Source organism: Temnothorax nylanderi, unplaced genomic scaffold (assembly GCF_030848795.1).
Source record: "Temnothorax nylanderi isolate EJ_2023f unplaced genomic scaffold, tnyl_v1.0 TNYL_tig0010_pilon, whole genome shotgun sequence".
NCBI lineage: Eukaryota > Metazoa > Arthropoda > Insecta > Hymenoptera > Formicidae > Temnothorax > Temnothorax nylanderi.
Genome location: NW_027249072.1, coordinates 1,843,909 through 1,871,801, shown reverse-complemented (window position 1 = coordinate 1,871,801; position 27,893 = coordinate 1,843,909). Strand labels below are relative to the sequence as shown.

General features: G+C 35.6%; 1 protein-coding gene across 5 annotated transcripts in view; it reads left to right on the top strand.

Annotated features, from left to right (window-relative positions):
- Positions 1–402: 402 nt before the first annotated feature.
- LOC139787562 (lachesin) overlaps positions 403–27,893 on the top strand; it is a 96,025-nt gene continuing 68,534 nt past the window's right edge. For 2 of the 5 annotated variants that reach the window (XM_071726743.1, XM_071726742.1), the window contains exon 1: positions 403–667. In XM_071726743.1, coding sequence (XP_071582844.1) covers positions 630–667 — 38 coding nt within the window. In that variant the 5' untranslated portion in view covers positions 403–629. Of the gene's footprint in view, positions 668–14,780; positions 15,063–25,497; positions 25,692–27,893 lie in introns of those variants that run through there. The other 3 variants (XM_071726746.1, XM_071726745.1, XM_071726744.1) reach the window with 3 other exon arrangements.

Here is a 27,893-nt window from a genome sequence, read left to right as displayed (position 1 = left end):
TCGATGTCAAATTAACTTTTATTTTAATTTGATACAATTAATCTGTGAATATTATAAATGTATAAGTACATAATGTTTCATATATATAGATTTATTGAAAGGGAAATTATCTTCAGATTTGGTTAAAATATTATTACACACTTTTTGTCAAACATTATTATTTCACAATGATTATTTCTGAATACAGTAAATCACAAAATCAAATTCATGAACCCAGTACTACATGTCCATTTATCAAAATTATTTCGAAAAGGAGAAGAAAATATTCGTTTATTCCGTTATAATGTGTTAAATATTTCATGAAAATGACTATTCGATTGACGTGTGCGGCCTTGGCGTTTACTCGTATTTGTGCGGCGCACAGCGTGCTGATGCGTACACAAGATCGCGCTACCATTTGTATGCCGCCACTCAACCAATGCGGTACCACTACAAACTGCTCCGTATAGCTTCGCATTATTTCTCCAAAAACGGGATTGATTTTGGAAGTGATGTGTAAAATGTAATATAAGTTATATTTTAATATTCGCGCGTGATCGTGTGATTACCCGCTGTTTCCGCAAATGTATATGTGAGTGCAACGATCCCTTATTAAAAGAAAAAAGAAAAGGAATTAAGAAGAGAAAAAGATGAAAGTTAACAATTCTGTTGTTACATATCCTGATCGGTGAGTCACAAAATAATCTTTATTTTATATTTAGATAACAGTTGTATATGATGCATGTAGATATCGTATATCTGTAGTATATTAACAATAATATAAATGTAATATCATATAAATTCGTTGCCTGGAAATGTATAAACTAAAATACACTACTGTTTATAAAAAGACATAATACCAAGAGAGAGTCGAGTTACGCTTTTGAAGAAGTACACTTACAATCTCTCATGCCAATAATACGACCTCTGTCAAAATCGTTGAATTGAATATACGGCTCTCTTGCTCGCCTACGTGATAACCTTAATATCCTACGTAATACCCTACTCATTCAATTGAACAACTACTAATATGATGAACTAGCTTTACTGCGTCTAAAATAGAATGGGAGAAGTGCATGTTAAGAGACATTGCGAGTTTCAATTGGCCAGCATCCAGTAAATCTACACCATTGATAACGAAATTGCAATCATTTCTTCAGTAAAATCTAATAAACATTTTTAATGTAGGTACCTATAATTACATAGCTTTTCACCAATGATAACTTCCTTCTCTTGAGTACGACTTCGGCGAGATGGAAGGGTCCAGTAAAACCCCAGCGACGCAGTCGGTTCATCGGCGTATAGTACGTTAGTTTCGAGAGTTATATAAAAGATAATTTTAATAATTTACAAATAAAATACAAAGAAATATTTTTATTGAGACTAATTGTACGGGAAATTATCCCTCCCTAATCTTATATCATTTATTTTGAATTTCTCACTTGGTATGTTTTTGAGATTCAACAACGAATATTATAATAATAATAAAATTGTAAGACAGTAATGATCATTCAAATCGATGAAAGTACACATATATATGAGTCTCGAATTCTATAATTTTCATTCATTTATTTCTATATTAAAATTTCACATACGTTTATATTGTTTTTAATATATTGTTAAATTTAATATAAAATTCTTAATATCCGTGAAACATAATTGCATCTTCGAAATAGAATGCGTTTAATATCAAGTTCTTTTTCAAATTTGAATATACCTATATCTGATTGGATGTATTTTTTCAATATTGTTAAAAGTATATTGAGCACGCATATCAAGAATAAACGTGAAATTAATTCATATTCTAAATATACATTACTGCAAATTTTTTAATTAATTAAGTTAATTAACATAATGGTCCCTTCGCGGCGCAATTCTGTTTTGCGAATTATACAGAAGCGTAAAAGTTTTACGCTGAATTGTCGGCGATAATTAGTCAGCAGGAGTATTTCTCCTTCGTGTCAATCTCTGACTATATAGCTGGAATGAAGGATATTGATCAAGAGTAACAAAAGATAAATTTAATTTGGCTGGATAAATAAAAAATGAAGATAAACAGATGGACGGTAATGTGGTACCTTACCGAAGTAAACTTACAATATCATTGCACACATGTGCGATCGCATGTAATCAGAAACGGAAAGATACCGTTTCGAATTGAATCTCAATTGGTCATAAATGAAAAAATCCCAAATACATTTCTCTAATCTCGCATGATCGCGACTGTAGGTTAGTGTATATTATCTAGAGATCCGATCTCGAATTTTAAAATTATCATCATCTTTATAGTTTTTAATATAGAAATGTTTTAAATAACAGTATAAAAACTCGATACTAAACCGATGATCGAATATTAGCTTCTCGCTTGTAAAATTTGACGTAGATATTTTTAACATCGCGAATTATACATTCGACAAAATAATTGCAAAATTGTAAATTTTGTATTATCGGTTATGGAAATCAAAAATTATGAAATACTATATATTGCTTTTGATTAAACGTACTTCTAAATTTTGCGCCGTGTCTGATGTCCGCCGAACTATTTCCTAATCTACTTTTCGCGATAAATGTTTAAAGTCCATTGCAAAAGAATATCGCGTTGTTTCCACGTTCTTAGGCACAATCGCTGACTCAACAAATGGGCCTTATCTCTGTCCCTCGTGTCAGGTGGACGTTAACGAAAGCATCCGTACTAGTAAATAGTCATAACGATCTTCAATGTGGAGGATTGTTTCTCGTCGGTTTGGTGCCCCGTTGAAAATTGCAGATTCTATAGTTGCCGGAATTAAATTCGAGTCTTCTTGAATCCCGGGATTTCTGGAAATATCGTTGTTTCGGCAAAAAGCAGACATGAATAATACAATTTTTAAATTGAATCACGAAAATGATTAGTATATTAAGAGAAAATTTTATTCTCCTCAATAAATATTCTCTTATTAATACTAGTATATTAGTATTGATTGTATTTTACTGATAAATGATAGCAGTGAAATGGAGCAGTGAAATGGACATGGATATGACTATTTATTAAATAAAAAAATATATAATATAAAAAGATAAAAAAGAAAAGAAATAAAAGATAAAAAAAAGATAAAAATTTAGATTAATAAATGATGACAATCAAATATATTTCAGTCTTTAATTTTTTATTTTTCTTCCAAAGCTATTTCCGAGCGAATCTTGCCAGTTCAGAACATGATTAATTATTAAATCGTTTTATTAAATATACTCGTTTGTAGCCATTTTTTACTACGAATTATATTATCCATGTTTTTATTTCTTTTTTAATAAAAACGATGTACCATTAATTAAATATTATAAAACTTACTCACGCACAACCGCGTTCAACTTTCTAATTCCACTTTTTCTTGTTACTCGTTAATTTTAATATCGACAATCTTGATCTTTATCTTTAGTTAATTAATCATTTATTTAAAAACGATGTATTTTAGTAATGGAAGAATAGTTAAATATTGAAAATATACAGGCAAATTGCAATATGCAATGATATGAATTATAAATTTGCATTATAATTATACGAGAAACGATGACTATCGTCGATTCTAGCTGGTGAAATGCCCCCCTATCAGGATCAATCCGGAAAATCTGGGAAATTCGTTCCTTCCTGCAATGGGGGCCGTTGGTGTTCGATAGATTGCTTAACTTTCTTTTACAAATTAGTCTTATAGGGTTTAATAGAAGGATATTTCCACTTGCTCTCCATTTTGAAGATCATTCTTCTTATAAGTTGGTAACTTATGGACGTGCCATCCGGTGGAGGGATCTTGATTTGACCAAATTGTTAGACCAGTTATCCTTCACCGAACGTGACAATCGTCGTTTTTCGGGATTATTTTAAGGTTTAGAATAAACATAATGTCTTAAAAGGTACAGCCTTAGGAACTAAAACGAACGTTAGACTTTATATGATCGATCGATTATTGCGATCGATAGTTCGGTTTGTTTCAGATATCATCAAAATCACGTAAAATGCTCAATGTTTTTCAAACTGTATATATTATCGTGTAAAACAATAATAACTATATGAATGACTCGCGTTGCATCGAATGTATTACAGAAATCTCGCGTATTGCGAATGTTGCCCATTGATTTATTCATCGCATAAATAATAATTTGTGTATTTTTTTTTATTGTTGGTTTACATCGCGAAGCTTCGCTTATCTTTTCGCGTGGATATCTAGAATCTTTTATATAACAACGTAGATTTTACATGAATAATCGTTCTCGTATCTTTTATCTGAACAGAATGTCAATTGATCTCTCAAATAATAACTACTGAATCATCCGTGTTTCAAGATAAAATTTTGTTCTGAATATGTTAGTTAACATATTCGTTAGTTAGTTAATATACTTTTAAAACAAAATTTAAATAATAACTGAAAATAAAAACCTATGATATTAATAACAATTAAAAATGTACAAACGCGTTAATTTGTGTGTAACTAATTCAAAATAAACATTTAAAATATCGACGTAATTATATATTAAAATCGTGAAAAATAAGAAGAATATCAATATATATATATTGCGATTGTATATTTAAAGTATACTTAAAATGTCGATTAAATATTGGTATAAACTCTATTTTTTGTTTTCCTTTTAAATCTTCAAATGAAGCGATCGCAGTAATTAATCTGCTTTGCTGAAAATATCGTAATAAATCTCATTTTGTTTTTGTTTAGCGTAAAAATATCAATGTGCATTAAATGCGTCCTAAATATTTATGTAAATGCTTTAAGTTGAAAAATAAAATTACTTCTCAATAAGAATCTCTCATAAGTTGGAATAAGTTGGAAAAATAGGCCGTCCGAGATTATCCATATATAGGTATTATAGCCATTATTCTTATTATTAGTGCTCTAAAATATCTGTGTTATCTTATATGTATCCTATCTATCTTAATAATTTGAACAGAACAATGTGATTGATTTTCAATGTGGCGTTTGATATTCTCATACGTGTGATATTCAGAGAATGATCACAATCAGTCAACAGTAATATATAATGCACAGCCACTAAATAATCATGAGCGCACAAAGGATGGGGAGAAATAGGAAATAGAATAGCATATAACATTACGTCAGAAGCAATTAAAAGACGATTGATGAGTATTTATGTTATTATCACTGATGTCGGCCACATCTCTCCGTTGGAATTATTTACTCGGTTACGTCGATGCGACGCGAGTTACGTTGCGACATGAATATTGTTTTGCGGCTTTTCTTGACCAGCTCCTGGTGTTTTTGCTGCACGTTGATTTATGAAGTGATGTCAGCAACTAAAACCGAGGTGCCGCTCATTACAAATACGCATGCATCGACGCACTAATGCGGACAGGTACCTAAGTGTATGTAACACGGTGTAACATAGTGAATTGCGTTTCTTGAATGTGGGTTTCTTGATCCGCGGACAGGACGAAAAATACGATATTAATCCTAACAAGATAAAATCAGATTTTTCTTTCTTGATAAATAATGATAATGTTATTCTATTTGACAAAAATTAGATAAATACGTTAGATAAATATATCTCATATAATCATAAATACACAAAAGATAAGAAAATAGAATTGCATATAGCATTACGCCGAAAGCAATCAAAGATATAGACATATATTGTTATTAATTTATTTCTATATTTTTACTGTCAAGAAGATTTAATTTTTTCTTATTTCTGTTTTTACATTTTAATAATATACAGACTTTGTAAAATCACATCGAACATCCTTCCGGCAATTTTGTCTATATCTGCAATTTTCGCCGTAATTCTGTTCTGATATTGATGAATGCAACACGTCGGTGTCACGCATGTGTATGGGGATGATCATTATAATTCCGTTAAACTACGATAAATGACGATCGTGTTAAGTGACGCTGACTCTGTTTTAATAATTGTCACGTGTATGGTGTATCGGATACTGAATGCCATTATCTCCGTTTGTCAGATAAAATGACAAAATGCATGACTTGCAAATATATATTTTAGAAAAATTAATTGTGTTTAGCAATCATAAATGAGTTACTCTTAAAAGTTTTTTTTAATTTTTTGTCCTGCTACATTTCCTTTTTGCAATTTATTCCTATTTAAAAAAAGAGATTATTATGTTAAAAAATTGATATTATTGTATCAAATAAAAATTATAGCTGACTCGACCAATAGGTGGATTCAAATCATTTTTTTAGAAAGAGAGTGCAAATTCTGATATCAATTTCTTTTTGTTTCTTTTCATTTTTTTTTTTCAAAAGAGACAGATAACAGCATACGCTTCCACGTCTTCTTCTTAAATTCGCTCTCATATCTATTCAGTTTATATTACAATCTATATATGTGAACTTTTATACTATATAAATTTAATCAGCGATATATTTCAATTTCGGATGATTATAGCCCGCGAGATTCTTCGTTTAATTAATATTAGGATGTGATTAATTAAATATATAGCGAACAGCGTCGAAGCAAAGAGAGTTAATCACGGATAACAAGGTCGACCTGAGACGGTAGAAGAAAGGAATAAGCCGGATAATACGGCCGATCCGAAGATGGCAGTTTCTTAATTATTGAATTTACGTATATACCTATGTATCGAGATATATAGGAGATATATATGACATATTTTGTAAGATTCGTATCCTTCGGAAAACCATTTTTGAAATTTTACGTTCTATATACATGTATTTCTAAAAATATCAAAAGAGACAATTAAGGTAAACGTACCAATGCCTGGACACGTTCCTATATGTCTGGACATTTTTATCATTTTAGTCCTTAAATAAGTTATAACACGAATTAAAATCAAAGAATCAAAGTTAATATTTTTCTTGTATTATATTTTTATCTTTAATTTTAAAATTTGCGTTATATTTATTTAAAAACTAAAATGATAAAGGTGTCCAGACATAGGGCTTAATTGTCCCGGCATTGGTACATTTACCTTACATTCTTTCGTTAATTATTTTATATTATTTTATATTTATATTGGCTGATATTTAAATCATTTATTATTTTTGCATTATATTTTTGCATAATGTTATGCATAAATATAATTCTAAGGTTTGACTGTAGGAATTAAAGATATATATTGTGATCTTTTATTTAGAATAAAAAAGAAAAGAGGAGGAGGGGAGAGAGAGAAAGAGAGAACGATTATTCTTGATATCACAAAAATATGTAGCCCTCATATCCTAAAACGAAAGCAGTTTCCGTTTTGGAACGGCGCGTGTCGTTCACGGTTTTACGACACCGAGGAATCGGGTTAACGTTTGATACGATGCTCGCAGTGTTCCGACAGGATTTGTTTCGCATCGAGGACGGAACAAGCAACAAAATTTATATATCGTGATTTAGAAAACATATCTCTCCTGTTGGATGAAGATCGACGGATTTCCGATAATAATTTCTTGCGGCTGTGATTAGTTAGTGAAGAACGGAGAGATGTTTTAGGAGGCTGTTAGAGGAGGATGAAATATTCTAGAACGTACAAAATATCCTCTCCATAAATTTCGAGTTACGTCATATTCATGTACTTTAGGGAATCACTGATCTGTTTATTACCGCATTATCGCGTAGCCTCCATGAAAAATAGAATATATTTAAAGCGTTACGAGCCGCGGGTGGCGGCGATTACTTAAATTCTCCCAAGTAAAACGAAAAGTTCCGTAACGAGGCAGGTCTTGAAAATTTTTAACTATTACTGTAATGAAGTTACTGCACAGCGAAGCCGCGGGGTCGAGTGTATCGGATAGCTTACATGCTTCCAATAACAAGGAACTTTCGTTTCTGTGAGGCGTGGTAAAGCAGAAGTAATGGGCCCCGGAGGACTTCTTAAGGTAGCTTAAGGTTTATCACAGTCAAGTGAATATTTAACAACTTCCCGGGGAAAAAGCTTTTCAAAGTGCATAGCGCGTAAGTTGCAACGAAAAGATTCCGATTTGCTGCCGTTACATTTACCTGATGCATTTTTTAATGCATTGAATTATGTCATATCTATAAAATATATTTTCCACGAGTAATTCCGTATGATATATAATCCCTGATGGATCTTTTATATATACAATCTGTCAGAAATATTGCATGTGGAAATAATTATACGTAACGAATCAACTTTAAAATTAATGCAAATAGCGATAGATGCGAATTTTCAAGATTTTTCTAATTTTCTCACACGCTAGTTTTATTTTCCGATTAATATATATTTTTAATGACGATAATAATGTCAATATTAACGCAACCATTACGTGATGTAATCTGATTCCACGTACATATTGCTGACTACGTGCTTAAAATCGGCTGGATGTAACGTGAGCTCAGGAAGGCAACGCGGAATTTATCCGCAATCGCGTAAGAGAGACATCGCGGGGCGGAAACAGGCGGATGTGGGAGTCGTGCTCGAGCGAGAAATAACGGCGAGAGCCGGAATCAGTTCTTCCTCCCGAGCGGAGCCGAACCCGGCCCCGATAACCGGTAATGTTTCCCCTAATTTTTTGAACGCAACCGAAGAACGGTCTGGAGATAACGCCGCGGTCGGTCGGTCGAAATGACATACGCGACACGTCCTGCGGCTTACACCGGCGCTGGCGGCAGCCGCCTCCCCGGTATATAAGAACTCGTAAGATAGTTGGCCGCGCTCGCTCGGCCGCGGGCGCCGGCTCAATGTACCAGAGGAAATCGCTGACTTATGGCTGCGCCGGGGAGTCATACCTTTTTTCATAAACCCCCAGTCAACCCCAACCTCGCGACTCTTTTACATTGTACCCAGATTTCAGCGATTAATTTTCCCCATTGTGCCGTGGCGCGTCTCTCGGCAGCCAGCCCTCCTCCTCCTTCTCCTCCTCCTCCTCCTCCTCCTCCTCCGCCTTCTTCTGCTCTTGCTTCCTCATCCTCCATTTCGCCCACCCTCTACCCTCTTCGCCTACCTCGTCCCTCTTTCCTCTATAACCTCCCTCCCGCGACCGCCGGTCCCGTTCCATCCCTCACCGACACATCCCGCTGCCTCTTCACAGTCGGCTCCCAGACCGCGGTCCGCATTGTCATCGGCAAACAGATCTCAATAGCGGTATTAAAAGTATCCGTTCTAATGGAACCCGGTATATTCAGTCCAACGAAAATTCCGCGCTATAGAAGTCGATCGTTGCGCAACGCGAACACGGAACGTAGAAGATTTCTGCCTACGCAAGGGTAATTGAACGTCATTGTGCGAAGCAACTATTTTCCAAAGACCGGGGACGAACGTAAAATATTTGGCGACTACTTGACCGTAGTGATTCTTAGGCGAAGTATAATTCTTAGCTTCTGCCAGTTACAGTATCCTTGCTACAGTGTAGCAAGGATACTGCATTATTTCGCGGAAAAGCGGAACTCGCTCATTGATAGTCTTCTATCACATTTTCAACATTTCTTGTTTATCCCAACGGAGAAGGAATGCAACTCCTTCTCCTTGGGATTCTCTTCTTCCCCTATTGCTCCCAACTTTTTCGAGGCATTGAAGTGATCTGGACGTAAAACTGAACGAGAGAACAGCTTTCTCCCGTTCATTCTTTTTCCCCGTTGTTAAAAAAAAAGGCGAACAGTTTGAAAAGTGTGCCGCGTCGTCGGCGCTGCGACACTTGGTCGTATCTCAACGGTAAACATTTACAGCGTCGCGAAGTATTATTTCGACGCGCACCGCTGGCTGTACCGCGCGACTGGCACAGACTGCGTGTGCGCTATTTATATTTTATATAAAACGCAGCGTTTTTGTACATGTATGCGCTCATGCACACGGGTGCAAAAAACGCGTGTATGTTACACTGTATAGTGCGAACGGACACGGGCGATTATGACGGCTTATCGCCGCGGGGCGCAATAGCGAAGTGTTCCATGACCGTATACATATATATGTATATATATTAGATATATATTATATATAGCCATTGTTTCCACCCTCTTCGCTTTAGAGAGCGACGCGGCTATTGTTTAGATTTTTTCGCAGTGATCGCGATGACCGCAATACGCGACGAGGAGCCCCTCGACATGGTTTGTGATGGGCGACGAATAAAAAGTTAGGATCTAGCTATCCCGTTTCTATTATATGAGACAAGATCAAAAATCTCCACATGTTTTTCGAACAGCAAAAATCTTCCTTAAGCGATTCAGGATATCTCTCTTTTTCAGGATATTATTCTAAATTAGATTTTCTATACATTTTGTCCTAATAATTTAATTGAAGTTAAAGAGAATGTTATAGAACCTCTATACATATATTAACTGGTATGCTCAAAATATCTAGAAATAATAAAATCAATAAAATACTTACTGCTATAATTATATTCTTCCATGAATCACGAACTTTCTATGCTATTATTTGAAGAACTTGTATTTATGTAATTATATTCAAAGTTAAAAGTGAGAAATTTTCATCATTATTTAAGGTACACAGTCAGTTTACTAGTGACACTGTTAATTACATTTTCATAGTGTTTTACGTATTTTGATATTTCTATACATTTATTTCGTTCTCATAGTCGATGTTATACATACATAGAAATTTCGCTAACAATATAAGTATCACGAACAATCTTGCGCATAAAACAGTTTCTCGCGTGGGAGCGATATTATCTGCTAGTAAAAGGAAACCGTCATTAAAATAATATTCAAAGAGAAACTGTCAAGAAAATGATCTGTCAGTAAATTCTATCGTTGCTCTCTTTGATTTCTATTTTTTCTGTATAAAAACACAACCTTTCCATATCTAGGATACATACATATTTCCACCAGCCAAAATTAATATATAATTAATCTTTTGCAATAATAATAAATACAAGACAATTTTAAAAAAATCTCTAAAAAAATGTTACAGAAACTAAATTTTAAATGCGATGTTTTGAAAAGCATTGTTCTGGTTAAAAATTAATGATAATAATGCATTTATATTTATACATAACATTTTTTTATATAATACAATAAAGAAATAATTTATTTTTAACTTCACATTAACTATATGGCACTCGGATTATATTTTCTAATTAGGACATTTGAACAAAAAACCGACATTTTATCGGAGAACACTTTATTTAAGTACACACATATCTTGGATCGCGTATTAAAAACTTGATGGTAATTTTATGGGCGACGGATAAAAAAAACGAGCCATAGGGAATCGGTGGTGAATAAATCATTAGTGAGAATGGAGAATTACGACGCCATTAATTGATTGACACGCGATACTCCAATTAAAAGCATCGGATATCGATGGTTAACGAAACGTGAAACGGCAGCAATCCGTGAGATATATATATACATAAATGGACAGTTTAGGTTTGCTTCGGTACGATGGCCACATTCATTGTTAGCCACTCATTAAAGATTTTATAAAAAGCGCGGCGATTGTCCCAAAAGATATCTTTGATTTTCTGCGATGACTGCCATCTCGTCCTCCGTTGTCCTATCCTGAGACACCCCAATTTATCTTCCACTTCGCGCAGATCCTAATTAATTTCTATCTAATTTCTAGCAAACGGGTCAGCATGCGGAAAACAGTATTTCTGTTCAAAAAATCCAAATTCGCGAAAGTTTGTTCTCTCCAAAAGCTGGATAAATTGGAAACTATCGAGATCACTGGGGAAAACGATTGGGAGTCGGATTATGAGGCAATAATCGCGATGAAACGATAAATAGCGTAATTGCACTCAGGATTCCGTGTATCCTTCGCGTGTGCTATTACAATCGATATCCCGTCCGCGTGTATGGATACGGGGAGTAGCGGGCCATAAAACCGGAAGATCTCGTTGAGATTGAGATCGTAATATTGCTGGCGCCGAGAGCTGTAGTCGGTAACACGGGATTTACATACCCACCGGTGGAGCGTGCTGCATGTAAACATTTGTCGTAACCCGATATTTTCGTTCTGCCGTTAATCCGTGAATAAACCTCCTTAAGCAGTGCTCACGTCCGAATGTAAATCTCGCTTAATAATTGAATACCGTACGCTCGAAAAGGAGGCTATAATTGCCGAATGCTTTGATCGTGGTCGTAAGCAATGAAGCCGTCGTGAACCGTATATCTATGCTAATATAACTATAAACACAATTTTCTTCGCACGTCGAGAAAGCTGACGGGTTAAGTTATGTTGTAACGCCAGACAAGCGTCGTAATCGTTAAGAGTTCAAGCTGAATCAACTCATACGACGAGCTTACGATAGCTATTACGAATTACGACGAGCGTTACGATCGCTTACGGTGAACATTAGGATAGATGTAGTTCTAGCTTTAAGAACACGGTGAGTCGAAGTGACATTTCCCTTCATTACAACGATGTTCATCAAACTTATTCCGCGCATTACAAAACCATTTTGAAATTCCAATATTTTGCAGAAGGGCTTTACCTCGCGGTGGGTTTAATTTTGTCTCTTCTTGCAATATATGATAAAAGGTAGAATTATCGCGTCGTCTTGCAATCAATCCCCGCACCTACCTGCACCTTGCCTCGCAGCTCGTAACGGCAACAGACTACGTAATACGCAATTCATATCGTTCTCCGCGTTTACAGTCGTGGTGCATTAGTACCTAACGCATCTAGTGTCGCGTGCACCGGCAGTTTGTTAATTAGGCGAAGCAGCCCTTTCTTACACATCGGCTCAAATCCTCGGAGTCCCGGGGATGTCCCTTAACTCACCCCGACGCTGCCGGTGGCTCTTATGCAAACCGCAGTGTCCGAGCTACTCCGCGAGCTTATTACGGCCATTTGCCTCCCCGTTTAAAGGGGTGTACCGAAAATTGTCGTAAACCCCGAAACGATGGTGTCGCTACGCCGAGTACGACGACTCGGCGCGCGCCCGTATACAACGGCGCGCCGCGTTCGTAATAAAACGAATCCCCGAAATTAAGCGCGCGAGACGACAAAGAGCCAGTCCTGGATCCCGGCGAATTCCTCACGGCAGTATAAGTAATAGGCGAGAGCGAACGGACATAGAACGCGAGAGAGTAAGAAGAGAGAAAAAGGGATGTCTGGAGAGCAGACAGTTATTAAAAAAAGATTTTCAGTACATTATAATCCGTGTATTATGGGTAATAATGGCATTTCAATATGAACGATAAATGAAAAGGTAAAAAGCAGAAAAATTATATTAAATGATATATATTTATATTGGTTCCTTTCCTACGTATTTTATTGCGAAAGTTTTTTAAGAAAGTTTATTTGCATTTTCTTAAATATTCTATATAAGGGAAAGATGTTTAATACGAAAATAAATTACATTTTCAATCAGTTATTTAACACAACTTTCAATTTTCTATATCGATTGATGAAACAGTAAGCAAAGCGAAAAATCATGTGTTAGCCAACAAATAAAATTTCCAAAATTTTTAACACTGTTTGCTTGCAGAAACGTTATATTGCAAGTAAATTATGAGAGCAGAAAAGGGGACTTTATTGCACAATCGGTCGCATCCGCCGTGTAATAAAGATAAAGTTTAAAGGGGAAAGTTGCCGGTGAGGGAGAGGCAGGGTACATTGCAGATAAAGGAGGTGAAGTTTTTATATCGTCCTGATTGTGTAATATCGGCCGTTATAATTACGCGTTGCCGCTTCCAAAGGAGCCGTTTAATTACTATCATTAGGTATTATTTCCTCGGGCCTTGTTGCATCTGTTCTATACTTAACGAGAAAAATAAGACGCGATACTTCGTGAGCGCCGTGTGTTTCAACAAACTTCGACTATAGCTATCGAGACAATCGATATTTTTGCCTTGTTTTGACATATCAATAATAAAGTCAGTTTTGACAACTCGAATATACATATATTTGATTCGTGCGTTAACACGAGCAAAATGTCACGATTTTTCGATTAAAAAGTTTTCGACGTTTATTTTTAAAGTTTTATAATGTAAGAAAATGGAAAAAGCCAAACTTTTCATCAGAGAATACCTGCCGTTATACGAAGGCATAATGCGTTTTATAAAAATTCGTATGGAAATTATGAAAATATATATCGAATGCCTCAGACCTTGTATTAAGTTTAATTAAATTTTACTCAACAAAAGATTGTTCACAAATATAATTTTTCTTCATAATTTTTGTTAATTTTCAATTTTTATGATATAAATAATATATAAAATATAAGTCTTAAATTAAATTTTAGATTAAATTACTATTAAAGTAAATAAAAGTAAATAAGAAAAGTTTATTTAAGATAAAATCTGTTTTAACTACTTATGTGTAGTGATATTTTGCTCTTCGAGAGGCATTTATTCGCATTTTTTAATTGTGATATTCAAAGCAGACAGAATCGACATTTGAAGTTCAATTTAAATTGTGTATAAAACGGAGCGTATGAACTACTGAACTTTTTGACTACTTTATCCTGAGTATTTCACAATTGAAAATATCGCTTGTCGCAACAAAGTATTGATGCGACTCTGCATCATTTTCTATGTAACGGAAACACAAATAATTAAAAGGAAATCAAACAAATATAACTAAAATGGAACGGAAAATTATTTTAATCTCTCCTTTTGTCTCTCCCTTTGTCTCTTTACATGCGTTCAAAAAGAATCGAAATTTTATTGTGTAGAAGGATTATATTTTCTTCAAATCATATTTTCATAAAATATATCACATCATAATTTTATAATTGAAAATGAGTCACGAGGGTCTCCATGCATCAGACACGCGGCCAGACAGAAAGCAGACAGCAAGTCGAAGAACGGAATGCCAAAAATGTAGCGTGAAAAGGGGAGAGGGCTTTGGGGTTAGACTTAAAATTTGCCAAGATAATATTTCGATGATATGCCGAACGGCGTCACAGCTGCGGCGCACGAGCAAAGGTTCCCGGTCCCTCGGCGTTCGTACAAGATTGTTAAAGCTCAGATCGGCCGGAGGTAGGCGGCGTCGGCGGTGGTGACCGAGAACCGAGGATGACGGCGTCGCGAAGGAGGGACGCAGGGAGGACGGCTAGTAGTGAAACAGCTGGCACATACTGGCGACAGCCCGCCCGTCACTAACTCAACCTGGATACACACGCGCCACGTGCGCCAGATACAAACTTCATTGATGTTGGAGGAAAAGAACGAGTGGGACTGCCGTAATAGTAAGTCTCTTTTCCGAAAGGGAAGACTCTTTAATCCATGAGCACAGTTAGATGAGTTTCATGTTCGAATTGGCGGCTCCATTGACGACGATTAATCGATAACCGTGATTGAGTAAATTTTCTCCATTTCTGTCGAAGTCTATAATCAATGACAGGAGTGTCGCGGATAAGGCACAGCGCTGGAGCATTAAAGCTGTTTTTTTTTTCTCCTTGGATTATACATGCACATCAAAGAAAGACGCTTTATTATCCTTGCACCGAGATGACGGAATCATTAATTATTCCTGCTAATGAAGCTTGTCTGACTAATAGCTGCCTAAGCAAGATTGACGTCGGTGAATCTCTACTATTATCTCTCTTAACAGAATTGTAATTTCTCCTTGAGGACAGTTTTTCACGAAAAATCAAATAAGTTTGATTTAAAAATCAACAATCGTGTTATATGGATGAAATATTATAATAGAAGAATTATTAATATTCATATTTATGATATCATAAATAAGAGGAAAAGTAACGTTACTTATTTATTGTGTTATTATTATCTTTTTTTATCTCGCTGGGTTTTATCACGATCGCCCGTGATTTAATCTGTTTCGTCATTATATGCAGGAAGAACGTAGGAATCGAACGAGCGCTCGAATGCACCGAAACTCGATTTCGCGGCTAGCAACGAAACAAAGCTCTCGGACACGTCCATCACGCGAAATCGTCCGCGAGTGGTAACACTTTTCCTTCGATTTCGCGCGTGTCTATCTCGCGATTTTTTTTCCGCTCACTTTTTTCGCCGCTATCTCCGAGAGGAAGCGTTGACAACGGTTTTCGCACGCCCGCGCCCGTGCCGCGCCGAATTATCGTCATTTTTCGTCATTTGCCATGTCCGCCCGTTTGCCCGTCCGAAAGTGTCGTAAAATACATTGAAAAAAACGTCCCTCCGTAAATACCGGCGAGCGTCGGCACGTGGACCCACGTGTCAGCTGCGCGACCCATGAAATCGCCGGCGTCCACGAAACGCATGTGTTCGGCAGTACAAAACTCGTAATTCCGCATCGTGACATTCCGCTAATCAGTCTGATCAAGATTTAATTCCATCGGTGAAAGAAAAATTCACGAATATTGATGGCGACAGTGATTTTCGTTTCTTGGCGAAGGGAAACTTTTTTTTTTACGCGCGTATTCGGCAACCTCCCTCGTTTTAATACCGTGTTCGACGACGAGAATAATGAGACGCATACTACACATATTTTCGTCCCATAATTTAATATCTACATTTTTGTCACTTTATTTCCGTAGACGCTATTCGCTTATTAAAATAATGTAATTTAATTCACACGCGTACATTATAGTATATTATAATGCATTATATTTATTACGCAGAACATTTTATTTCAAATCTCGAAACCACATGTCTTCCGAAACCGAAATTTTTAACGGAGAAATAATACTACAGAAAAAAATCCTTCCAGAAAAACAAACTTTTATATAATATTTTAAAACATTGTTAATTAAAAGTATGTATATCAACGCTAAATTCCACAATTGCGTTTTTAGGAAGTGTGTTACTCCTTTGTGCATAAATAAAAAAAACAGCTTAATTATCTGTCTCGAGAATCCACATTTACTCGCGACAATTTAATATCCCATTGTTATATAAACTAATTAAAATCTTGTCACGTTAAGGAAGGAGCATGCGCGAAGTAGTGGTATTAATTTTCTCAGTTTGTAGCTACGCTTTTGTAGCAAAATTATATAAAAGTCAAACGCGCGAGACGTAATTTCGTAATATTATGCAAGAATAAATTCAAAGGCCAAAAGATTAATTCGATACTCTGGAACGCGAGAACAACCAATATCCTACAACTATAAGATAAAAGGAAGAATTTCTTACATGATATAAGCTCATGAAGGTTGAATCAAGTTTTATACCGAAAATTTACTCGAATCTCAGCAAATTTTTTGTATGAAACTTGATTCATCCCTCAATTGCGAATTTTATCTCGGAGTAATATATTCTTTTAGTTGCAAAGAATTATTTCAACGTCTAATCGCCACTTCTCTTGAATCGCACGAGTTCGTGGCTTTAATCCGATTTACCCTTCAATCTCACTTATCTGTCTTTACTACAATGTTTTTTTTCCTGTGGCTACTCCGAACTTCACTCGGAACTCACGGCAATGGTTGTTCTTGTTCCACAGGTATTGAATTCGCATCAAGAACACCGAGACCAAATGCATTGTAGAACAAGCGAGACAAGTCTCTTCGTTTCCGATCTCGTCGAGTGCATTTTTCTTAGGGCTTTCCCATTTGCCTCTCGCGGTCGTGCTTTGCGAATTTCCGTGGGCGCGCGGACAGCGTATATCCACCCCCTTTTCACCCTTCCATCCCGGCAGATCCGAATCCACACGCGTACACAGAACAGAACATGATGCATGTACATGTACACGGAAGTTATTCGGGGTAACATCAAAGAAACTTTACAGCGAGGTCGGTGTCGCTTAACTCGTTGCGACGAGGCTGCATAGACGCGCTCTCGCTGCCAGTAATTGCTATAGTCCGCAGTTTTGAAGCATTGTACTACATACGTATCGCTATACGCGCGAACTCGAAATGGGAACAAATGGAGTTTCGTCTCGAGGCGTGTCAAATCGACCGCGCCGCGCGCGCGGTTTCTACGGGTTCCGTTCCATCGCCTTTTTTTTTTCGCGCCGTTTACCGACGATTAATTCATCGCGGTGCATTCCGCGTCGAACAATGCCACGGCGAGAGGAAGAACGGAAAATATTAACGAATCTATCCACAGAGACACGATCTCCAACTATTTTCAAGTGATACTATTCTTCTACAATCGATTTTTTTCTTCTCGCGCTTCTGTAAATAATTGTTCTTTGTTACTGTGCCGTGACAAATCTTCAGATTTTATTTTAACAAATATTTGTTACAATACGGCGTATTATCGGAATATATTTTTCAATTGCATCGAAAATATTATCCTGCGAATAATTCTATACATACGCGGTTATATTTTTTATTAATCTCTCGATTGTGCAAATTCGATTAAACGCCAAGTTTGAAGATTATATATCTTGGTAACCAAACTTTGAATTCTAGTGCCGATACAGTAAAGTTCACAGTAAATGATGATCATATAATTTATGTAGATTTAAGAGTATGTAAATGTAGCAATAAATAATATACGTTCGAACAAAATGTAAATTGCTAGTAAAATATTTCTGACGCGAAGAAGAAGCATATGGAGAATTTCGTCGCGTATTTTCCGATATCGCGCGGTACGTTTTGCATAATCACATAATCCAGTGCCGCGATCGTAGCTTCGTAATTTATCCGCGGCTATTACTATCTACCAGCGACCCAGTATCAGGAGGATGATAATTTAATTTACTGCCAATTCTCTCTGTTTCATACCTGTGCGTCATCCGGAATCGAAAGACAAAATATCAACGTCATATGAAAAGCGACGTTTACATTTGTGGATTTGTTAGACGCATTTATATATTGATTACCATTATTTGCGTTATAGTCTTTAATTTAAAAAAATCACGTAGTCAGTTGCATAAAAATATACTTAAAAAAAAGCTGCAAGAGAAAAAATAAGAAGTTGTATTCTACAAATTTTAACACTTCTTCGTGCGCTCTCTTTCTCTCTCTGCTCTTTTCTTATTTATTTCAATCTGTACTGATGGAAACATATTATTGTGTAAATATTTAAATATTTCTTACACGTTACTGCGAGATTGTATAAGTTATGCCTCTTATACTACTGTGAAGTAATATAATATTTTTTCCTAACAGTCCATCAAAAAAGAAGAAAAAGTAGAACAAAATATGATACCTTAATTATACATAAATACGAATCAAGAGATATTTGCATAAATCAACAGATAGGGAAATAAATTGGAAAATATCAATGCGATCGTTGGATCATATATTTTGTTATTTTATTATTGCAAAACTCACCCTTTAACGATATTCCGGAATTAATTCGCGATCCAGCGATACACAGAACAAGCACACTGCGCATTCGGATAATTACACACACGAAACAATAGCGGCGAACGAAACATGCCACAGTATCGAGACAAGTTAATTAGGTTGCCGCTAGTATCTAACTCGTCTAATGACATGCAAACCCATTATTCTCGTGATCCACCAAAAAGTAATTCTCGCTGCTGCTTTGCAAGATCCATTGACAAGGATTTCTCTTATCGCATCATGATTTTCGTCAAGTATTCTCAAAGAAAGTTGCTCTCCTTAACTGGACAATGACGATACAATATTTGTATATATTGTATCTTGTAATTTAATACTTTCTTTAATTCTCTTTTACTTTTTATAATGTATAAAATCATAGAAAAGAACAACACCGGGACGTCTTAAATAAGTATCCAAGTATATTTTAACAGTGTAGTGTTTTAAATGCTTGGATAAACTTTTGGATAAAGGATTTCCGCGAATTAAACTTCAACAAAATTTTATCCCGCATTTAATTTTATGCAAACTTCAAGAGAATCTCAATTTACGACTCTCTCTTTCTCTCTGTCTCTTTTCCTTGCAAAGATATTCGAAATAAAAAATTAAAAAACCATAAAAAATTCAAAAAATGGAAAAAAATCAAATTTTTGTAAAAAAAAAATAACTTTGAGTTGAAAAAAGATATTTCTGCAATTATCTTGTTTATCTCTCTTTTTATCTAAATAAAATTTTAATAAAACTCTACATAAAAATATATTATATAAATTCTGATTTAATCATCAAAATCATTTATTTAAATATTTTCTATACGAATGTCTTCCTATATAATGAAATGCTATTCTTGCAGCATTTTGTATAACTTGATTTAGTAATGGATCAACTCTGATGATAAATTGATGAATTAAACGTACAATAAACGACAAAAAATTTGAATTAATTAACTTCTATCTTTTTTTTCTTTTAAAACCTTTTATAGCTTTGGAAATTCAATATCCAAGAATAATGCTAAGTGATACATGGTTAAAGCGCGTAAAAGATTTTAGTTGACATTATAGTAGTGTATCCAGTTATTATATAATACATATGATCACATTTCGTTATACAATAATGATATGCACTTAATGATAGTGTAATAATACAATAATATAATATGCACTTTATAGCTGCAGCAAATAAATAACAAATTAGAGAATAATTATATTTTTCTTCTTTAAATAGTGTCCTATTATTGAAACTATTATAATACTAAAACAATAATTTTTAATAGTTTTAATTTATTTCATTTTTTACGCGTCCCATATATTTAAAACTTAATATATTTTATTTTGTCTATCTTCTTGTAGCCTGTTGCTGTGTTAGCTGTGTATATAATAAAGAATTCCAGTGCATCAGAAAATGTCAGGCATTGCACGTAATAACTTAAATCGTTCGCATAGATACGATAATACGCGAAAGCATATTTTGTAATAATAGTATATGCATATACCAATAGCGATTTGCAGAGACGTCGTTTCCTATAATAGATGAAATGTGCGACTATAAACAGCTATTATTTATTAATTGCAAAATACCAAAATAATCAACCGATTCACTCATCATCGTACTCGAGAGAGATTATTAATACCAAATTCGTATGGTTTATTAGCAATTTATGACTGCGACACAATCATAATTTGCCGTTATTTGCCGTAATTATCACCGCAAAGTTATAATTTTCCGAAGTCTCCGGCGAAATATTACCAAGTAAAATTGAAAGCCATTTAATCCTTTCCAATGGCAAATATATTTATGTATTCCCCTGAGATTGAAAGTGATTTAACATACAAGTAAACAAGGGCGTAAAAGTAAAAGTAAAAAATCATATTCCACCAAAGGCGAATTTTGGAATACACAAGAATTGATTATACAAAATGAAACGAAAACGTGGAAAGAATGGTTTTGAAGTATCTAAAAATTTAACTAGATACAGATCTGAAAATAATTTTGTTGCACCATCAAAATATTTATAGTAAGTCACTGATGAAGTATGATGATGATGATGCTGTAAAAAATTTCGACATTTTAGCAATCAGTTTGAGTGTTCTACATAATTATTTTGATCGTCCAACAATAGCATATTCAGATCTGTATCTAGCTAAATTTTTAGATACTTCAGCAAAACTGTTCTTTCCGTGCATTGTTCTCAGCAATATCGAATTCACTGCATTATTAGCGTGATAAAAGCAGACCAACGCTTGCACATTTTCTTAGAATAAAAATCTTATCGCGTTTTAAGGATAATCATTAGGGAAAATCAAGTTGTTCCAGTAGCGATTTTTCCCGGTTTTCGTAAGATCGTGCGATAATTATGGAGCTTTTTCAGGAACGTAGCTGCTTCTTTATAAGATGTATCCTTAAGGAGTAGATTCGCCTCTCCTATACTCTTCTCACTTTCGAAAGAGATATATCTTTGAAAGCGCGACTATCTATTAATTCTCAAAAAGCAACACGACACGGTCCTTAGCTGACGCGCTAACGCGATTACGACTTTTTGGATAATCAGAGTTTCTCGAAGGAACATGAAGATACCATGTCCAAAACTTGTTCCGGACTTCGCCTGAACCGGATGGGATACCGTCAAGGTAGCGCACGGCTCTTTGAGATGAGTCCTCTTCTTGTTTCTTTGCACCGCCCGTAGATTTTCGGGACGAGCCAATTTGGCTTTGTTTCATTTTTCATTTAGTCTCTCTCCTTCTCTTCTTATCCTCCTGCCATGAACTCATTTTTCACTTAACCCGTCGTCCGATCTATACTCGATCCCACGAGCCAAGGCGAGGCGATTTTCCCCAGCAAACGCGAGTTCACGCTTTTTTTTATAGATCACGTACGTTATCCTGTCGAACGCCTTTAAATAATAGTGGAGTTAATTTCGATCTCGGCAAAAAGGGGGATGGTAGAACGGGCGGTAAGTATATGGATCTTTCTATCGAAATTATAAGATTCTTAGTTTTATTTCTTAACATTTGCGATTTTCTCACATCCATATGCAGATCAATATAAGTCATCACTGAGATCTTTTCTTTAATGTAACGCACATGTACTTGACGTTTTCGTGAATAATGTCCCTCGCAATAATATTCATCTGTATGTCTTGACGTATTTCTAAGTACCAAGATACGCTATTTTGTTCATCAGCTATGACTGAAATGAAATCAGTGAATAGCGATTTCCCATCGGAGCCGACGTATTCTACGAAGGCTTGTCGTAAAGTAGTCATAAATTCAACGAGCATCACAAATGTACGTGCAATGCTCAGGAGGAAATGTAAAACGCCGTTGTCGTCGCATCCCCTCGAACGAGGATGCCTTTGATACCTTTGCTCTACCGTGACGGTAATCATGGAAACGCACCAAATCTCACTATCCAATAGAAGATACCGGAGAACAATGCTCTCAGCATCATAGCGATAAAGGTCGATTCAATTATCGTACTTCGACCTTCGTTCCCTGTATCTACTTTTGTTCCTCGCGATCCAGTTTATTTCTTAGATTGGTCATGGGCTATTGTCTCGATCAAATAAACGGAGAATGCGTGCGATCACGCGGCACCGTTATTGATTATAGATGTTGAAATTATTTGAATCGCAAAATCAATGGGTAAATCGAGAACGTGCGAGAACGCGAATGACGTTTCGTGTCAAGAAAATACTGGTATGAAATATTTTTTAAATAACACTTTGACACTGCAACCTTGCAGTGACGCTTTTTATACAAGATATTCTGCTATTCTTGTTGTGATTGTATTAATAACGGTGTTCAAGGAAAAAATACTTTTTTTTAGATCGAGAATAATCGTTTTTCGTAGTTTATTAGACTCTGAATATAGTCCCGTTTATCAAATTACTTTATCAGGTCACAAGTTTGAGAAATTTGCAATTAAAGTTGTAAAAAGAGCTATTTTAGTGTATTTTGGCGTTATAACTACAATAATATATTTTGGTATTATAATTATACGATATGTGACGTATTGGAAAAGTTTTATTACAATCAAAACTAAGTATGTTATTAAGACCTTTAGCCTTTAAAAAGAATTTCTTGTGTCGATTAGAGTTAAAAAGTGATCGATTTTCATAAACAGGATCGTATTCGCAGCATCCAAAAAATTACGAGAAATGATTATTCTCGTTCTTGTGCATTTTGTATTGAACGGTGTAATAAATCTAGATTCTTCGAAATCGATCCTTCAATGTCTCATTAAATTTCTGTAAAGGATTAATCTAAAAAATTGTGTGTGCGTATGTGTGTGTATGTATGGGTAAATGTCAAGATTAAGGGCGACATCTAGTCTGTTGGCGTCTCTCGTTGTTTATTACAAAGTTATTAACAAATGTAACTGAGAAATATAACAGTTTGTGTCAATGTTAACGGAAGTAATTCACTGATATGTGTATAGCCTAATGTGTACTGTCTATACACACATAGCAAATTACTTCCCTTAGCACTGACACAAACTATTATATTTCTTAAACTTTTTTGTTCATAACAATTGATTTTAATAAACAACGAGCGACGGCTAAAGCTTTTTGCAAGTTAGTCAGAGCCATGTCCTTGACAATATATGTCATAAGGTCATTGAAATCGATGAGATCGCAATTAATTTTGACATTTACCATAAAATCTTGTCTGCTAAATTTATCGAATAGATTTTACCTTAAAACGGACAATTTAAAATTCAAGTTGGTTGATATAACCAACTTTGGTTATATCAAGTCTCAATCGATTTTTGGCCAGACATAAATCAACTTGATATTCTTTTAATTGTTCATGATGGAATTATTAAAATAATGACCAGACATTGTTCTAAATAAAAATATCGTTTTTAACTATTACAAGGAAAGGATTATAAATATATATATATATATATATATATATATATATATATATCTGCAAGCTATAAATAAGCTATTGCATAGACAAACTCATGCTACAGGATAAAGTTAAATCATTTCTCGCGAAGACATCGAGCAGCATAATAGCACACTAAAGTAATTCCTCAATTGTCACAGGCCGAAGAGCTTCCGAAACTTCTCATCATTGCTGACTCCTTAACTGAAAAAGTTCTTTCTCATTTCCTAATCTTTAAACAACGAATCCCTAAATTAGTGAAATTTTGAAGTGAATTATTGTAAAAGTGAACACACGCTTTTATAATACGCTCTTTCGAATAACACAAGACCTGTAAAAAATACCCTAACTTGTCAAATCTTTTAAATATCTATTACATTTTTAGATACACGACGATTATAATTTGCTGTTTAGTATTTTAGATTTTGTTAGGATTTTTATTTTAGGCCTTTGTTGTCAGAATATTTTCACTGTTGCATTCACCGTGGCATCATTACTCATTTTATCTTTTATTCACCTTTCAACAAACTGTACGAGAGCGCACAGCGATATCAATCGAACAAAAATTAAAAAGTTCCTCGTGAAGTTAATATCAACGGCCGCGTCTTTTGCCTCCGAATATAAAAGCCGCCGCGCGCTCATCGATCAACAAAACGACGTACAAACTTTTTCGGAACCTCAAAAGATCTCGATAACAGCGACGTGGCACGAACGGCCAAGGGCGAAATACAAAGTCGATAATGCGTTCGGATCCAAAAGCTACGGTTTAAAATGCTAACGACACCATAATAATATAGAGCTATTCATACCCTTTTTCGATACAAAATATAGGATTGTAATATTTCGATCCAAATATTAATATCGATTCGAATTGATTGATACGAAATATTAATGCATGGTTAAATGTTTCTGACATATAACGATTTGCCTCTTAAATCAATCTCGGATTCTCAGTTAGTAAGCTAAATGTCATACGATGTTGATGTAAGCTTTGACACTTTTCACTCAAAATTAATTTTGTAATTATTAAATCTGAATATAGATCTACTTTTTAAATTGGTTTAAAAATTTGGTTCAAAATTTAATTTTGTAGTAAATTAACTTTTAAGTTATCCATAGATTGTATGTATGTGCATCTTAGTATTTATAGAGTATATATTTAAAAATCTAATATTATTAAATATTATATTGACATTAACGTTACGCTTCATCGACTGTCTCTCAACATGGCGCATTGGCATTTGTGTGTTTCTAGGCTGTCTTGTAGAAACGTGCGGAATGCTTTCTTCGTTCATCCTGGGCTCGCGGCCCAGTGCAAATTACCAGAGCTTTTTATCCTTTGAAGCGACGCACCCCCGCGCCGGAGTGTCCTGCTGCCTTTGCGATTAAATCAGGCCCGCCCTCCTCTGACTTCTTCCCTCTCGCTTTCTCCAAACTTGCTTTCCCGCGATCTCCCGCTCGCGCTCGCGCTCGCGGCGAGCTTGCGCGCCTCGTCCTGTACCCGGAGGTCTCCTCCGCAGAGGAGGACCATCAGGATACCCGATCAGTTTACCGGCGTCCCTCAGTCCGTGCGGTCGTGTTCGGTACTCGTGTTCGATCCGCTGAATCACGTGCGTCCTCGACGAAGGGTGAGAGAGAGAGAGAGAGAGAATAAAGGGACAGACGATGTCGGCATTAATGTTTCTCGGACGCGTCGCTACAGCATCATCATCATCGAATCGCCCTCGAGATGTGTGAAACTCCAGGATTGTCGTTGCAGGTTTGCGAATCTTTTCATTCAGATCGATCGCGACGAAAACTCGGTATCGTGAGAAAATGTTAATTTCGGGACGGACGGGTTTTTTTTAAATTAACGCAACAGCTTTACGAATCTTTTAATTATGATGTGAAAAATAAAGAAAATTTATAAGTATATGAATGATTTTTTTAAATACGGATATTTTGAGACTTTTTGTGAATTTGGTTATTTTGTAAGACTTCTTCATCAACCTGCTTTTTATGATTATAAATACATTTTATATTTTTATCTTTTAAAATATATAACACATCTTATTACAAGAAACATTTTTTTTATTATTGCATAAACTGGTAAATTTAACGTACCGCTCTTTATCTTTTACTTTATTACAATTTTAATTGTCAGTAATCTAAATTTCACATTTTCTGATGTCGAATAATTCAGTGTCAGAATTACTGTTGCAAATACGGAAATTTTAAATCTCTTGTTATAATATCTTGATGCATGTGTAAAAAAGGTTTACATTATTGTAGGCAGTTCCTCAATTATTTGCGCTACGCGATTAGTGAATTTTAATCCGGTTGTAATTGTGATAACATTTACTTCCTTTCAAGAAAATTACATTCACTTTTGCATGAAGATTTTCGCATTTTTAAACGGTCCATGAAACGTACAGAAAGTTTTAAAAGATTAACGTCTTGGCTCTCCGCGAATTTTCATTCAAATCGACCTACAGTGATGTTTGATCTTATCCCGTGAGAAAGGCACTTTTCATGCGAGGGGCGTAAAGAATTCCGCTTCGCGGTGCAGCCCTTTGGGGATCAGCGCGTTGCAGGTTAGCGAGTTTTAATTCCGGTCAGTTACACCGGAGGTTTGCCCTTGCAACAAGAAGAAGTTACTTTTGAAGTGAACACATGTTGAGGCATTTGCATATTCGTGTTAAAATTCTTCGAGAGGATGGTTATAACGAATTCAGAAATTTTATTTGAGATTAGTAACACTGACGAATCCTGTTTAAAACTTTGTTTTATGCGAGTAGAATCTATGTAGAATATAGATCTGCGAAAGTCTTTTAAGATATGTCCATTTCTGATTTATGAACATAGTTGACATTACTCGAAATGCTGTTTGTTCTTATTGTCAAAGAAGAATCCACCCTTTTTTTTTTTACAAATGAAAGGTTTGCATCCTCAGTCTTGAAGGTTTGCTCGAAGATAAATGTAATAAGTTTCCATAATTTTAAATTACGTCAATTGTAGCAACGTTTGTTCTTAAGCGAAGAGGGAGAATTATTCCAGAATTATAACTTTTGACTTACGTTCTCGTATATTCGGCAAAAAGACGTTCACTCTAGTTGGTAACCCGTTCATCTAACCCGATGTACTTAATTTACGGCCAGAATCGTATATTACCTCGCCATGATTAATGCAAATCAAACGCGGTTATCGATTCGTCGATATGAGGGATCTGCAAGCGCTTTTTATTAATCGGGGTCTCGCAACTGCGGAATGACTTCGGTTCGCGGCAGTGTTCCCATAATATCGCTCGCATTGCGGCAAGAAACAAATTAATTTCGTCCGCGCGAGCGCGGTATACCCGGGCTAGTTCCCAGTAACTTTTTAATGAAAGCTTCGATTTTCGGGCAGCTGAGCGTCATCGAAAAGTTTCTCCGCGGGGTCGAAACGCGACGACTTTGTACATACGTATTTTTCCCTGTTATTCATTTCGCTCTCAGTGGCCGCTCTCAAACATGCGATTCCTTAGATTCCGTACAATCTTCCACGATGAAAGCAATATCGATTATAAAATGTAGAATTCTCGTCTATTACTGCCGTCGTACGGTTGTAACGTTCGAATTGCGTCGCAATTTTTTCCAAAATCGACCCGCGGAGAGAGTCACGTGCGCTTCCTCTCAGTCACCAAAATGGATGATAAAATGCGAGAATAATTGGATTGTCGCTTGAACAAGACGTTTATTGTTACCCTTTTTAATTGAGACATCGACGGTACGTGCACCGCGGTGATTCGTCCTACATATTTTTTTTTTAAATGCAAAAGGCAATTCCACAGCGCACTCGACCATGCGCGCGCGCTCGTAGTAGCGAAAGAGGAGAAAAAAAGAACAATTTATTCTGACCTCTGTCGAGTGCATCGCTGATTTAGTTAATAACAAATTGCAGCCGATCCGTCTTCTCGTTTCTCGTGTTGTCGAACCGACAATCG